The sequence below is a fragment of the Aulonocara sp. 'chitande type north' Nkhata Bay genome, linkage group LG12 (assembly GCF_057382095.1).
Source record: "Aulonocara sp. 'chitande type north' Nkhata Bay isolate Kocher_YH1m ecotype deep benthic linkage group LG12, A_spYH_male_GT1.1, whole genome shotgun sequence".
In the NCBI taxonomy this organism is placed as follows: Eukaryota; Metazoa; Chordata; class Actinopteri; order Cichliformes; family Cichlidae; genus Aulonocara; species Aulonocara sp. 'chitande type north' Nkhata Bay.
In genome coordinates, this window is record NC_141355.1 from 25,992,802 (window position 1) to 26,008,547 (window position 15,746).

The following is a 15,746-nucleotide window of genomic DNA, read 5'->3' on the forward strand; positions in this document are numbered from 1 at the left end:
ATTAGGTTCAGTTTATCCACTGCACTGCAATTCTTGTGAAAAGAGCAGAAAATGTTCTGGGTCTCAGAGGGGAGCTTTCTAAAGCCTGAGACCATTACCAGGTAAGTGGTGTCTATTGGAAGATAATGCTGAGTAAAACTGCAGAGCTACAGTCAAACAATTTTGGAGACTGTTGGGAACTAATGGGATAGCTTAGAGTCTATTGGCTTGACTTATTTTTTTACGTGTTCCCTATCGCAGGTCCATTAGCTTAATGTAAGCACAATACAAAGCCAGTGGTGTACCCCATTAGTATATCATGTATATGACTTAATAATTGTTTAAAGAAAATTTCCCATTGCTCTCAGCAATTACAGATAATGGTTTAATGGTCTTTTATCAAAACTTGTGAGTGAATGTTCTGATAAATGCACCAGTCACTGAACGGTGCACTTTTGTGCACTTTCACTGCTTGGTTCAGTTTTCATCAGCCTCGCATACAGCCTCAGAGGGCAGCTGTTGTCAGGAATAATGCACAGAGAAAGCCCTTGTGTGCTACTGCCACATGACAGTATTATCTTCCTGTACTGTATTTACAAAATGTTGTATTGTGTTTGCACACTGCAAATTATCTGGTGCTTGCCATGATTTAAAATCTTATTTTTAGACAGGCCAGATTATTTGCCTTGTTTTAAAAAAGATTTACTTGTTTCTAAGTCTGGATTTTAGATAATAAACTTAAATCGAGAATAACCATATAATTGTGTCTATATTAGTACAGAAATCCAGAAATGGGAAGAATAACTCTTAAAATAGCCTACATTAGGTCTCTCACCAGATGTCTCTCAAAATATCACTTGTTTCAAGATAGAGTGACAAACTCAATTTGCTTGATTTAGGAAATTCACACAAGGCATCTGTTGAAAATATTATTTATTCAAAATCATGTCTGACTTCAAAGTTGTACATATAAGGGAAAAAAATTAACCACAATTTATGATACAAATCACATTTCAAAGACAGCTGTTTGTCCCAGCATGCCAGCATTATGTGGTACAACATTGACATTGGTTTAGGGAACGTTAAATGAGTGTGACCTTATATCATCACAAACTACACTAAGCCAATACTTGGTGCAACCCTAATCTTAAGGGTGATTTCTATGGGAAATAATATCAGAAAGACTGTATTTGATTGGAACAAACACACTGTCCTTAAAACTAATAGAAAAGTATGAAGTGTAATCAATGAGCTCATGGGCTAATTCTGTAGCTTGAGCAACAATGGGCACAGTTACTTCATATGCCAATAAGTCTTCATTTAAATTCAAAGTTTCATAGCATTGGTACTCAAAAGCAATAAAAGATGAGTCAATCAAAAAGATATCCTTTATCAGTCCAAACACAGGGAAAGTGCCATCCACATCTGCAATAATCATGGACTTCCCAGCAATGTATTTATTGCCATTTAGAACATACCATTTCACTGAGACAACAGACTGCATGACATCTATTCCAAAAAATTCTTTAATTTTTTTCCTAACATATTCATTATTTTTAACAGCTGATACTGGCCCGGATTCCTTTTCTTTCGCAAAAATAGGATGTTCAGTGCCTATTTCATTTTGACAACACTCAAGAAATTGATTGTGGTTTGCTAGGGATTTACAAACATTTTTAAAATTTAACTTAGAAGCCCACTGTTTAAAATAGGAGTGCTTTGCCTCAAAGCGCATGCACATACTCCTTATTAAAGGTCCAAGGGATAAGATTTGACTGGGAAGATGCAACATATAATGTTGCTTAGGTATTATATTGGCTTCGGGAAAAAGTTGCTTGAACTGATACAGGTGTTCTTCAATCATATTTCTCAGTTGCAATACAGTTTGTAAAGAAATAATGGGAGCAAGAACTATTTGAACTATCATAATTAACTTTCTAATAAATACAACATACTCACTCTCCACACCATACAAAAGAAAAAGTAATATTTTTAAAAGAATTAGCATCTGTCCACAAGACTGTTTCAATTTGTTGTCGTTAGCCGCTAAAGTGCCAAAGCTAATAGGACATGGTTTATCCCGTATTTCAAGAGGTGAGTAAGGAAAATTTTGAATGTCTGAATTAAACTTGTCTAATTCCAATTGTCCTGAGAGAATTAGGTGTTTTAATACAAATTTAACTTCCATTGATGCAACACCTTCAAAAATAACATGCATTATGTCCTGTGGAGTTTGTTTGATCAGGTCAAATGCAGGAACATCAACTAGTCTGCTTCTTCTATTAATTCCATAAGTAGTTTTGAGGGACGCTTTCAATAAATCTGTGCTTGCTTTATCTATTTCAAAACACTGCCTGATATGTTTCTCCAGAGTTCTTTGAACAAACTTCTTCTCCTCAAAAACACTTTGCATATCATCAAAGTTGCATTCACAGTGTCTACATTTGCTATAAGCAAAACCAATCCCTTCTTTAAAGCCAGCAATCTCATGCTGGGCTAGCGTGTCTCCGCAAATGGCTATAACAGCACCAAACAATTCAATTTCACCATTTGACATTTCAATCCTTACACCATTGTAAAGCAGTGATAGATCTTGAAGTATTCTTTTCAGTACAACATCAATACCCCACTGAGAAATGTCACTTGCTTTAGCAATAGCAAGAAGTCGTATTGCAGCTAACTTTGACCTAAATTTTGGATCAATATTTCCTAAAGTATAATAAAACATGACCAATTTGTTTGCAGAAGCATGGGACCCTAAGGGGTTACATATTTCAATTTCATCTGTGTACAGTATTAATTGCAATGCATTTGGCCTCTGAGAAAACAAGGGGTGAGATGTAAAGAGGGACCCGTCTCTAAAATCATAGAAGAATCCCTCTCTGCTTCTTTGTGGTGCAGTGTTCAACATGGTAAAGATTCTCTCATTAGTCATTAACTGCTTTAGACTTTCAATTAATGGTACATAGTAAAAACTTTTGTTCCTTAAGGACATGACCCTTGAAAGACCTTGCTTTACCCAACATATCTTCTGGGATACTACTACTTCCTCGGCGTTGACTGGACAGAACATTTCCCCTATGGCTCTACGCTGTCCATATGCAATGGTGGAGAAAGGATCCATGAATTTATCAAATGTAGCCAAAGCCTCATCTTGAAGCTGAGTGGTTCCCTCGGCATTATCTTCAAACACTGTCTTCATTCTTTCCTTGAGCGTATCCAAAAGAACAGCCTGATACTGTTGCACTCCTGAGATGATATGTTTGACCGTTCTCTGTGAAAACATTTGAAACAAAAGTAACTTATTCTGCATTTATATTAAAAAAAAAATTCTGAATTCCATTATGAACAAGTAAGACATTGATTGCCTTATGTAATGTATTGATCAATTAAGACTATAACATACCTGTGATAAGTGGCACTGTTCTTGAACACTGATAGCAAAAGCTGCAGCAGATCTGGTAATATCGTGTCTGGTAAAGGATGTTTTAGCAACAGCTTCTTCCTTTAGAGCAGAAAAACAAAGTTAGTCCAAACTCCTGGCCAATTATAGAAATTCTTACATAACAGGTATAATCAGTTACACCTAATGATTGGTCCATTAAAAAACAAAGTGCATGACAGTGATTAGTGTTACAGTTGTGAATATTCAATATAATATAAGATAATATAATATTCATTCTTTGGAATAAAGAAAAAAAATGGAAAAGAAATCAAAGACAAAGAAACAATAAAAAAGGGGTTGTCCATTGTTTTGATGAGGCTAGGGATTGGATTCATGAGAATGAGATTTTATCTTTTTAAATAATGAATTTTTGTTCGCACTTAGATATTAGTTTCTTTACATGTTTGTTGTATTTATTAAATTATTTATGTATTTTTAAATCACGTAATTTAGATTTGCACTTAGAATTTATGTTAGTATTAGTATATGGATATATTTTATTGTATGCATTTATTAATTTATTTAATTTTCAAAAAAACCATTCTTATCCATGTTTTGGCAGTATTTCTAGCCAACAGATTTTTTTTACAGTGCTTCCAAATACTCTGTGTCTTACCTGAAACTGTAATTCCTACGAGATACCCAAATTGCTGTCACATTGAACGATTTAAACGCGCTGAGAGTGTCTTTGATGCAAACTTCACCAGGAGACATGCCAGCCGCAGAGTGTGTGCCTTCTCCGGCTGCAGCATAGCCTGTACTATCTACACTGAACTGCTATTCTGTTTATTTGTTTTTCATTTCATCCTGCAGGATGAAATTGTGATTTAAAATCCAACCATGGTGGAAATCGCTTGTAACAGTTTGAAGAACAATATCTAGCGGTATAATATCGCGAGATCTCGTTAAATTTCTCTTGATTAAAAATGGAGAAAATGATTAAAAGTAATATAGGACCAAATACGAGGAGTTAGACATAGCTAAATTTGTCATCAGAAGCCACACTACATTTTATTTAGTTTAACACTTACCGCGCTCGGGCTGTCAACAACCTGAGGCTCCTGCACTTCAGGCCAAGATCCACCAGTTGATATTTCCACGGTGCTGGTTGTTGTTGCAGTACTACAGTTGGCAAAGACTGAAACACCAAAATTTTCCGATCCTAAAGAGTGGGATGTTGGGGGGATCCTCCATCCTCTTGGTGGGCTTCCATTCGTCAAATACAGAGGGTGCGTCCGTTTAATGTGGCGAAAGAATGAGTTAAAAACTCTGAAATCTTGTTCACAGCCATCTATTCCACAGTAAACCCAAAAATCCTGCCTTCGACCATGAGCTGCATTTATGTGGCTAAGGAGCACCTTCAGAGTTAAAGAAACAAAGATAAAACAGATCATACATCTCCAGAGCGCCATGGTGAACTGTTTTCGCGCAGTAGCAATGCAGCTTTACTTTACCGCTCTCCACTGAAGGCCACAGATGAGAGTGTGGGACCATGGGAAAGGTAGGCAATTTTAAAAATATATGCATCCTTAATTATCCAATTTTTCAGGTTTAAATTACATCAGTTATATTTATTTTTAGGCAATAAGTGTTTAAGACTGAATTTATATTTTTATTTTCTTTTTTTTTACTTAAAAAAAATTAAATATAAATAATTTTCTGCATGCGCATTCTCAGTTCCTGTCGTGACGTTACTTTCACGCGGGACAAACTCTTTTCCCCTGCTTTGTTAACCATCAGGACCGTTAGGAAGATCAAAATTATTTATCTAAACAAAGTGAACAGTAATTTAAGGTTGGTAACATTAAGTTGATTTGAAAAATACTATGGTACAACGGTGTTATTAAGATAAAGTCGTGTTTTGTGAGGGCTGCTAGTTAGCAATCTAGCTAATGTGTTAACTTTAGCTAAATGATCTTATTTAAGCTGTAGGATATTTCCAGGCACTGTGAGTGGAGGCTTTGGAACCGAACTAGAGAACTGCTGTCACGGCATGGACAACTTTGACGATGCCATACTGTCTGTGTTGCAGGGTAAGTCTTATTTTTCAGTTATTTTGGTACGTTAGCTAAGCAGCCTTAGCATCTGTTAGCATCATTTCTGAAACTTGGAGCTAGGATTGCACTCTACTCTGAACTTTATCCACATTATAGCCTTGAGCTGTCTTTGCCAAAATAGACTTGGAACATCATTCTTGAAGACAGCCAAAAATAGTTTTATTGCATTCCCAAATATTTGATAAACTGTTTTAAGTTTGACATTTTATCCTGTTAATATTACTTATTGCTAAAATACATTTATTGACAAAAAAAATGACCTCAATATGTAATAAGCCACGCCCAGGAAAAGAGAAATAAATATCACTTTTGAAGTTGTTTTTCTCTTTTACAGCTGCGAATATTGATGAGGAAACTTTGAGGAGCTTTACCCGGGATGACCTAAAGGATCTTTTTCCGGGCCATGAAAATTTCTTCCGTAGAAAGAAGATTTGGGATTTTATCAGCCAAAAGGTAAATACACATTATACCACTAAGAAGATGATTACTGTCCATATTGTCTAGCATTAATTTGCCTAATTGTGTATTTTTGTTTATATCCCACAACTGTTATAGTTTAAGAGTACTGACCAAGATGCCAACACTTTCCATCGAAGCAAGAGTAACCCCTTAGGCTTTGATGTGTCACAATGTCAGCCTCAAACTTCCACTCCCATTTCCTACACTGCTGACAAAAAAATGAAAATGCCAGACCCACCAGAGTATGTGGTGTATACAGATTCAGAGTTGGACATGGTGCGCAGTCAGTACTTTGCATTGCTCCACAGTGGAAAGGAAAAGGACTGTAGGATGTCGAAGGAGCTATGTTGCAGACTTGTAAGGAACACCGTCACCAGCATGGTTGCAATCCTCCGTGCTAGTCCCATGGGGAAAGAAGTAACATACCCCTCCAAACTCGAAATGAGAGCAATGTCGCAGAAGATTGTCGACTATTACCCCATGTTACGTGATGCTGACACACACATGCCATACGTAAGTCATTCTTTACTCACTACAATATCTAAAATTGAGCGAGATAAAAAAAAGAATGTACAAATATATATTATTTTACCACAGCTGACCATCTACACCAAACTGTACAAACGACTCCAAAATATGAAGTCTCCAAGGAAGAGGCAGGGCTCCATGCCACAACGAGGCAGGCCCAGGAAGACTCTTTTCAGCTCAGATGACACAGACAACGGGACTGAAGGTGACCTAAGTGGTGAAGCAAGTGGTTCAAGTGACTATACCATACTTCTTGAGAGCAATGATGACCTCAGTGAGGATAACTCAAATGCAGGTGTGTACTTTGGTCTGCTGTACTAATGACTTTTGGACATCTAAAACTTCAAAGAGACCACCTGCCCTCAGTTTTCTGTTCAGAGTGCATCACAAGATTTATACAGTGTTGAGTATTTTCCTTAACTTTCTAGCTATTCCCTGTTATTACATTCTGTTCATCTTCTGTTTTTTCCTCAGAGAAAGAATCCCAATTGCCGCTACCCTCCACTGTACCAACTACGTCAAACAATACTACCCTGGCTTTACCACTATTATCCAAGTCAGCCTCATGCTCTGCACCCAGGGCTGATATAGGTCCTTCAACTGCACCTCCAGATGATGTTGTTGGTAAGTCCACCATCACCCTTATCTACCTCTGTCTGACTGTGGTTCCTCTTACAGCTCTTTCCAAAATATGGTTGCAGCAATGAACCCCGTTCTAAGTGTTTATTCCATAAATCATAGTGGTTTGGCATTAACTCGAGTTGGTGTGTAAAATCAACATATGATAGATCCCTCATTCCAGTTTGCCAGTTAGCCATAGTAAGTATTTTAACACTTTGTGTTGTAATGGGTGTTACTCAGTGCTGATTATTTACACATGTAAATCCTCATGCTGGTCACATCTATCATGCCTTATCACAGTGTTTCTGTCATAGATCAAATTACCTAAAATATTTTTATCCATCAGCTCATAATCACTGTTCACACTGATGTGAACGATATACACAGTAAACAACCTTTACCTTATTTTCACCACAGCTTTATTCACGGGCATCTTAAACTGTCGTTTTAATATTTGATTCTGTTCAAACTAACAATTAACATAAATCCATGATCATTATAAGAAAAGGACACAAAGGGAAATGATCAGGACATATAGGGTCAGTTCATTACTCAAACATATTTAACCTAAACATTAATTCTCAGAAATATTATACTTAAAAACAACCATGCAACTAGAAATGACTGATTAGAAAAATCTGAATTTTGTGAAGTCTAGTTACACCATGTCTTACAATTGCTCTTTGCTTTCCCTAGCAGACCATGACAGCCTGAAGATGCAGGCAAGACATTACAAAACCTTGAGCAACATGTACAGGAAACCCAATGCAAAACCCAACCAAAGTGACGTTGCTCAAATTTTGGACCTGGAGTTTGAGGCCAGACGAACTTTTATTGACGCAGATATTACAAGGGAAGAAGACAGGCCCAGAAAAATATTTGAAGCATACCCGTGCTTCAAAGACATACAAAATGTAAGTTCAACTACCTTCAGTTAAATTCCTTGCTTTCTCTGGATAGGTTTAGTTAGTTCTTGACTAACTGAGCACAACTTTGTCATAGGCGATGGATGAACTGCGTCGCATCATTGGTGGCTCCAACTGCAAATACATAGATCAAATGAAGGGTCGATGGGCAGAGTTTTGTTCGAAAGTGCAGTTCTATGGCATTTGGAAGAAGGTCCTGAAACCTCCTCTCCCCTTGGATGTACGTGGAGGTAAGTGGCCTTTTCATACATTAAATCCACACATCAGATATGTTCGGATTGCTTTGTTGAGATACTTTTCTCTGTTCACAGTGGATTTTACTGTCACTCTCTTCAATGCACTTCCATCTCTTTTTCCTTCAAAAACTACACCACCAAAGCGGCTGGGAAGTGCCAGTGAGGCTCTCCTTCATATCCTCAAGGTGAGAACAGCTGCAATACCAGCCACTGTAACTTGTACTCCATTTACTTGTATTGTTATTATTAATATTATTATTTTGCTTTTCCTGCTTAATAAGAGTAGGTCGAAGTTCAATTCAGCAGGGATTAAATTACTCCTTATTCAGGATTTCTTAATTGTTATTCAAAACCTACTCCAGAGAGGCAGCACAGAGCAAAAGCACATTGCAGTTAGGATACAAGTAGAAGCAGTAAAATGATATATTTAAAAAGGCCTTCAAAAACTAGAATATGTAACAAAGTTAAAAGAAATTGTTTTAAAAAACAAATGAGAAAAAAAGCACAAATAGACATGATAAAAATGCTGCAAATTAGAGAAAATTCATGCTCAGAATTAATACATTTCCAAAATTTCATATTTATGTAAGTCAGATATTTTATATTTATTTCTTCTATTCCAACAGTAAATCAGTTGGAGCATTCTAAACTCTTGATATTGCTATTTGTGTCTTAAGCTGTTTGGATGCACAGCAACCCTTTCATTTAAAATCTTGAAGAATTTGTCCTTTTTTTGTGCTTCTTCTAGCCAGGTGAAGATGCAATGCTATACCTGGAGAAGCGGCCTCTCTCCTCCCCAGTGCTGCTTTTTGATGGAACAACCAGCATTGTTGCTGTAGGAAACATACCAGTGACCACTCTCCCCTTGGAGGATTTCTGGGAAGGAATGTTGGTGTTGATGGCATATTACTACACCTTGCACTTAACATACCCAAAATGTGTTGCAACGGTCCTCTCTGTCATACAAACTGAGGTAATCACTGATGCCATCCATGATCAAGATGCCACTAGTGCATATAAGAAAGCAATAGCTGAGTGGAAGTCGTTCTTTGAAAAATAGGTGAATACCAAGCAGGATTTTATCAGGTCATTTGCAGTTTGTTTAGTTTTGTAGTACGTTTGTACAACTTTGTTCCTAATTTGCCTAGCAATGTCCTGAGAAACGGCTTTACTTAAGATGCTTTACAAATGAAAGTTGTTGTTTTTTTTTCTTAGTGACACTTTACCTGAGGCATGTAAAGTTTTAAGTCAGTAATGCCATTATTTATAACATTGTGAGACTATGTGACTGTCACAAAAGTTTAAGGCCAAAACTGTAATTTTTTTTCTGTGTTTAGGCCTTTTAAAGGGTTGATTTAGACTTTTAGGGATTGTGCAGCAGCCCTATTTTGTTTAAAAAAAAGGATTTTGTTCTCATGAGAGAAATATATCACTCTTGTCCTGGTTGTGATTTCAGTAGAAGCCAAGGAGTAGGAAAAAGGTCTGTTTTAAGGTTTTTTTGCCTGGATTTAATATTGATTCGGCTCTATTTTAAGATAAGCCAACCTGAATCAAGAAACAAATTAATCATATTTCACTAATATTGAGTAGTTTTTCATAGTATTAGAACTATTTTTCTCGTTGCAGTGCATTCATTTGCTGCAAGTAAGAATTCAAAACATAAAAAAAGACTGTAATTTAGCATATTTAACTAATATTTGGGACTTGATATCAAGTAATTTTATCTTAAATTGAGCTCTTTAAAGCTTATTTTAACCCTCTTCAATTCTCAAATGTGTTCTTTTATTTCTGGATTAAAAAATCTTATTTCAAGATTTCTTATTAAGTAAAATAAACTTGCTGCATGGACAGATAATTTCACTTGTTTTCAGTGCTTTTTGTATCAAATGTAGTATTTTTTTCCTAAATATAGACTAGCCATTTTTGCAGTGCAGGCTGTAAACTTGGATCAAATAAAATGTATCTCATCCTATTTGAGACAAATGTAGCTGGAGATTGCAGTATAATACAGTAGAACTCGTTTTTTCTCTCTTTACAAGGTATTGATGATCTCAGGACTGCTGTATTAAAAAGTGAATTGGAGATGCTTTCCTATGCTTTCATCTCCTTGGTTTTTAGTTTTGAGGCCTCCACCTACATAATCAAACTCCTCCACCCCTATTCTCCAAGCCAGGTTCTCAGGGTCTCAGATCAGGGCCTTCTTCTGATTCTCTGTACCCAACTTAAAAGCTCCTTAGCTAAAAAAAAACAACCTTTGGAACAACTGACCACTCCCACTTTGCACCTGTGGCTCATTTGGTCAGTCAGGCATTTGAGCAGTCTTTGTGTTTTGTTTTGTGTTGTTTTGGTTTTCATTGGTGCATCTATAAAACACTTTCTGCTGATAAGCAGCTTTGCTGTTCCATTGCTGCCCCCTTGTCTTCATTTGTTAGTTGCAGTTTACCAGAAACCTCATGATGTATACTTTAAGTGCTGATGTTGTGTTTGTGGCTTGCTTTGCTGACCCCTGGTGGCCAAAATATATACATATGAAATTATGCTGGGCTGATAATGATTTAGTGTCATTAACAGCATAGTATAATATTACATTTATGCAAAAAAAAAAATCATTGCAGATTCTGCATATAAATGTGTATATATTTCTATCTATTTTATTGTCGGATACGTCCTATACTGCAGATGCATGGAAGAAGTGTTTTGCTTTAAACTTCCAGCAGAGGCTCCCAGAGAACCAAGATTTATTTCTTGCCTTCTACTCTGTATAAATTTTAAAATGACAAAACTTAATGATATTATAAGACATGCTGCAAAACAATATGCTTTTGAATACGAAGCAGCGATATATATTCACTATATGCTGCTTCTAGAACAGGTTTTTCTTCTATTTCCGCTAATATCAAATTGCAGAGTTGTAAATATTTGTGGTTTTTCCCTGAGCTGTGATACCCAAAGACAAAGTCTGCTATCCAATGTCCCCCCTAAACACATGGTACTAGCCCTGTTGACATCATCGACCCCAGGCATTAGAAGGCCCTGCAGAGCTGGTGATGAGTCACTCCTGTCGGTCCAGGCCAGTAAAAAGCAGCAGACACACAGTGGTGGGGCTCTATTGCAACTTGCATCTCTTTCATCAGATGTGATTCGATATGCACGCTGACGACCAGCAGGACAAAGAAATGAAGCAAGGTCACGAACCCGCGTCTGCTGGTTTCTTTCCATGTAATGACCCGGCTAGCCTGACAACTCCATGCTTTCACAAGAGCTCGTGGGTAAAATTCTGCAAGCTAAATATGAGAAAGATTTTGGAAGTAGCCTTTCATAATCACATACAGTTGATTTTAAACTTGAACTGCAAGTTGTTGTACTTTAATGTAATTATTTTATTAAGTCATACAATTAACTAGAAGAACCTTTAAATGGATTGTCGGTTATTGTAAACATCACAGTCGACAGTCTTCTTATCAGACGTGTGATACACAAACTGTTCCACACACACATACGCACGAATACACACTTCAGGGGGAAAAACAAATGTGTCAAAGCACATTAAAGCATTTCCACCTGAGGCTTTTCATGGTATTTCTCTTGGCTCAGTAGCTTTATCTCGTGCGAATTTCTGCAGTGTTAGTGTTGCACCTTTTCTGCCCCACAATATTTTAACAGGCAATTTTTATTCCAACTGAATGAACACAGCTCTGCCGAGTGCCTAGGCTTGTGGGGGGTTTTTTTTCTATCTGTAGTACAAATGAAAAACTTTTTAAAATATAAAATATTACATTTAGTTGGTAATTTCTTGATTTGATCCTTAATTTAAGCAGTGTTAGTGCTGGTCTTCTGCACACTCCAACGCTTCAGGTCAAAATTGCCATAAAGCAAGCAAACAAGATACAAGTAAACAAAAGTGGCAGACTTTAAGTGCCCTTGTGGATTTTGTTATATTGAGGTCTAGACTGAGAAGGAGCATTAGAGTAATATCAGAAATAATGGTGATTGGGCCCCTACAGGCAGACATTTTCACTCAGCTGGGAATGAAATCAGCGTGTGTGGCTGCACTGATGAAAAGGGGTGGTGATAGGGAGCGGAAACTTCTACAATAGAGAGGCCTATTTCATATATCATCTGCAAACAGTGTATTCTGAAGGATTCAATGATGAACTGTTATTGTCCATGTCTGTAGTTCTTATTAAAGATCCTACCACCTGTATAGAGACTGACTATTGTAGTTCCATGTAATGGTTTGGAGATAATCATTGATTTTCAGATGTATACTTGAGCTTATTCAGACAGAATATTTCATTTAGGATTTTTTTTTTCTGTTATGGGTTTTCTAATGTGGGGTGGGGATGGTACATTTTAATACCTTGATAGAAAAACACACAATGGAACAGTGTTAGTCATGGTTTGGTTTCCCCAGAGTCTAGACCTCAACATTATTGACACAGTGTGGATCATCCTGACAGAGCACACAACAAAAAGCACATTCAAGCTTGTTAGAGTTGTAAAAACTCTATTTTTGCCTTATATACTGCAGTTATATACTGAGTTAGCATATGTTTCCATAAGCTGATATACTAAAAGCCTGTATAGATACACTACCTACAATTTTTACACATAATTGTGAGCATTTAAAATTCAAACTATAGTTTTTACCTCGAGTTTGGTGATATGTGTTTCATCATTTGTGTCTGCAGGGAGAAGCCTTGCTCTTCATGTGGTTTACAACAGCTTAGCTTTGAAGGGGAAAGTGCTTTTGTTAGCTAACTAGCTAGCGAGCAAACATTCAGGAATATTTGGAGTTAACTGTGTATCTAGATGCAAGTTAGGCCTACAGGTGATAAATAATACATTAAATGCCTTTAATCCTCAAGTGACCAAGCTATCATAACTGAATGAGGTCATTTTAAATTTCATTTTACACAGGAATACTGGTTTGGTACTGGGCTGCGAGAGTTGAGGCTCGGGTGTGAAATTTATAGTTTTCAGGGTTTTTATCGGTTTTTATTGTTATTTTTTTGTTGTGTTTATCGTTAACTCGATTTCCCTGGGTCTTTTCCCATGTGTAATGAATAAATCTTTTTTTGTACTGGTACTGGTTTTATGGACACCTTAAGGCCAGTCCGTGAAAATATTGTCAGACATAAACCGGTCCGTGGCAAAAAAAAAGGTTGGGGACCGCTGCTGTAGAGAACACTTTGAAAAGCTACAGTACCTAGATAGCTAGATCATTGTGTTACAGCATTTACAATAAACAACAAATAACTAACAGTTGAAATAAAAAGTAAAAGAAAAGTAAACAATTAAGTTAGGTAAAAATAGTAAAAGTAGGACAGTAAGAGTGTAAAAGGAAAATGCCATTGTAGGAAATATTATCACCCCAGCCATCTCTACATGTTAAGTCAGTGCTCATTACTACATAATTTAAGGAAGACAGTGATCCAATCTGCTCCTTTATTTTGTAAGGCTGGGGAGAAACATTTGTTTGCTGATTCTGACCCCATGCAAAAATGGTAAATGGCCTGTATTTGTATAGCGCTTTACTAGTTCCTAAGGACCCCAAAGCGCTTTACACATCCAGTCACACACTGGTGATGGCAAGCTACATTGTAGCCACAGCCACCCTGGGGTGCACTGTCAGAGACGAGGCTGCTGGACACTGGCACCACCGGGCCCTCTGACCACCAGCAGAAGGCAACGGGTGAAGTGTCTCACCCAAGGACACAACGACCGAGACTGTCCAAGCCGGGGCTGGAACCGGCAACCTTCCGATTACAAGGCGAACTCCCAACTCTTGAGCCACAATCGCCCCGGCAGAAATACATTTGGTTATGTTGTCATGCTTTATTGCAATCATATACCCTCAGTTTACATTAAACTGGAAAACCTTTGTTGGCCAACACTGCTTATGACAGCAGCATTTCCCAATATTTAATTAATTTGTTTGTTATTTGGTCCAGTCATAAATTAAACTCTGATGAAATAAAATGCTTTTACAGCTTAACGCTCATATCGAGCAATGACTTTTGTCTAGAGCCAGATGTAACACTAAAAGAAAGTTAAAATATACAACACCTGTAAATCTAATATGATCATTTTTCTTTCTTTATAAGCAATATGAAATTATGCAGCAACAACCCTAATAGATTCTAGCAAGCAAGCTTGCATCTTAGTCTTTACATTGGTTCCCAGTTGATTTTAAAATGCATTTTAAACTTTTCATGCTTAAATACATATGACTAAATGGACTAGCTCACTAACTTATTCTTGTTCATGCTCAAAATTAGATTGAGAACTAGGGGGAGCAGTCTACCACCACACTACTGCAGCTACATTTATCTTACCCTGTGGACTTTTCGGTTTAACCAGGTCTCCTGGGAAGAAAAACTTTAAAATCAGAGTATAGCAGGAAGTCAGTTAAACTTATCTGGACAATTATGTATCAGAAGAGGTTCTTAATCAGTTACAGCTGCTTTTGTGTTAATTATATTAACAACAGGTTCACTAGAGGGGCAACAATGAGACAAACCCCAAAACAGGAATGGGTTTATAGGTTAGGGCCACTGACATTTTTTCCCTCCTCATTTTTTTCCGACTGTTTTTTGCATTTGCCTAGGCTCAGTGTCTCTACTGGTAGCATGACATACGGTGGCCCCTAGAGACAAAGCACGTGCAAACTCCAAAACACTTGCAAACTCCAAAACACTTGCAAACTCCAAAACACATGCAAATTCCAAAACACTTGCAAACTCCAAAACACTTGCAAACTCCAAAACACATGCAAACTCAAAAACACATGCAAATTCCAAAACACAACGGAGGTGCTCCAGGACGCTAGGGGCAGTGTTGTTGCAAAATAAACGGCAAGTTTGTCTGTATGGGACGGTCTAGTCTCCATCTCGCTTCCGTGCGCTCAGAATAGTGGCACAAAAATAACGCCATACTAAAGAGGTAGGACAGGTAGGTAGGATGGCACATCAATACATGCTGTTGCTGTAAGGTTTGCTGTGTCTCCCAGCACAGTCTCAAGAGCATGAACGAGATTCCAGGCAGTTACTCTCGGAGAGCTGGACACGCATGTAGAAGGTCCTTAACCCATCTGTGCAAGGAGGAACAGGATGAGCATTACCAGAGCCCTAGAAGATTATCTCCGGGATACCACTGGTGTTAATGTCTCTGACCAGACAATCAGAAAAAGACTTAATGAGGGCACCCTGAGGGCCTGATGTCCTCTAGTCAGCACTGTGCTCATTGCCTGGCACCAGAGCCCAATTGGAATTTACCATAGATACCAGAATTGCAGGTCCACTCCTGGCAGGTTCACCCTGGGCACATATGACAAATGTGAAAGAGTCTGATGAAGCCGTGAAAACCATTATGCTGCCTGTGACATTATTCAGCATGACTGGTTTGGTAGTGGATCAGTGATGGTCTGGAGAGACATGTCCATGGAGGGATGCACAGACCTCTACAGGCTATACAACGGCACCCTGACTCCCAT

General features: G+C 37.6%; 3 protein-coding genes across 8 annotated transcripts in view; 1 reads left to right on the forward strand and 2 right to left on the reverse strand.

Annotated features, from left to right (window-relative positions):
- Positions 1 to 15,746, reverse strand: part of pde4d (phosphodiesterase 4D, cAMP-specific) — a 221,777-nt gene that overhangs the window by 197,632 nt on the left and 8,399 nt on the right. The gene's annotated exons all lie outside the window — the stretch shown is intronic.
- On the reverse strand, positions 933 to 6,099 carry LOC147317565 (uncharacterized). 2 transcript variants are annotated; one of them, XM_086314639.1, is made up of 3 exons: positions 4,456 to 6,099; positions 3,386 to 3,484; positions 933 to 3,253 (listed from the first exon to the last, which is right to left on the reverse strand). In XM_086314639.1, the coding sequence occupies exons 1-3, from the start codon at positions 4,834 to 4,836 to the stop codon at positions 1,127 to 1,129; spliced, it is 2,607 nt and encodes an 868-aa protein (XP_086170765.1). In that variant the 5' UTR covers positions 4,837 to 6,099; the 3' UTR covers positions 933 to 1,126. The 2 variants fall into 2 exon arrangements, with proteins under 2 accessions (XP_086170765.1, XP_086170766.1); XM_086314640.1 differs by having other exon boundaries at positions 933 to 3,484; positions 4,041 to 4,543.
- LOC147317566 (uncharacterized) lies at positions 3,972 to 9,672 on the forward strand. 5 transcript variants are annotated; one of them, XM_086314644.1, is made up of 10 exons: positions 3,972 to 5,218; positions 5,351 to 5,457; positions 5,816 to 5,934; positions 6,037 to 6,453; positions 6,538 to 6,763; positions 6,943 to 7,092; positions 7,786 to 8,003; positions 8,092 to 8,245; positions 8,327 to 8,436; positions 9,000 to 9,672. In XM_086314644.1, the coding sequence occupies exons 1-10, from the start codon at positions 5,088 to 5,090 to the stop codon at positions 9,309 to 9,311; spliced, it is 1,944 nt and encodes a 647-aa protein (XP_086170770.1). In that variant the 5' UTR covers positions 3,972 to 5,087; the 3' UTR covers positions 9,312 to 9,672. The 5 variants fall into 5 exon arrangements, with proteins under 5 accessions (XP_086170770.1, XP_086170767.1, XP_086170769.1 ...); XM_086314641.1 differs by having other exon boundaries at positions 8,092 to 8,436; XM_086314643.1 differs by having other exon boundaries at positions 7,789 to 8,003; positions 8,092 to 8,436.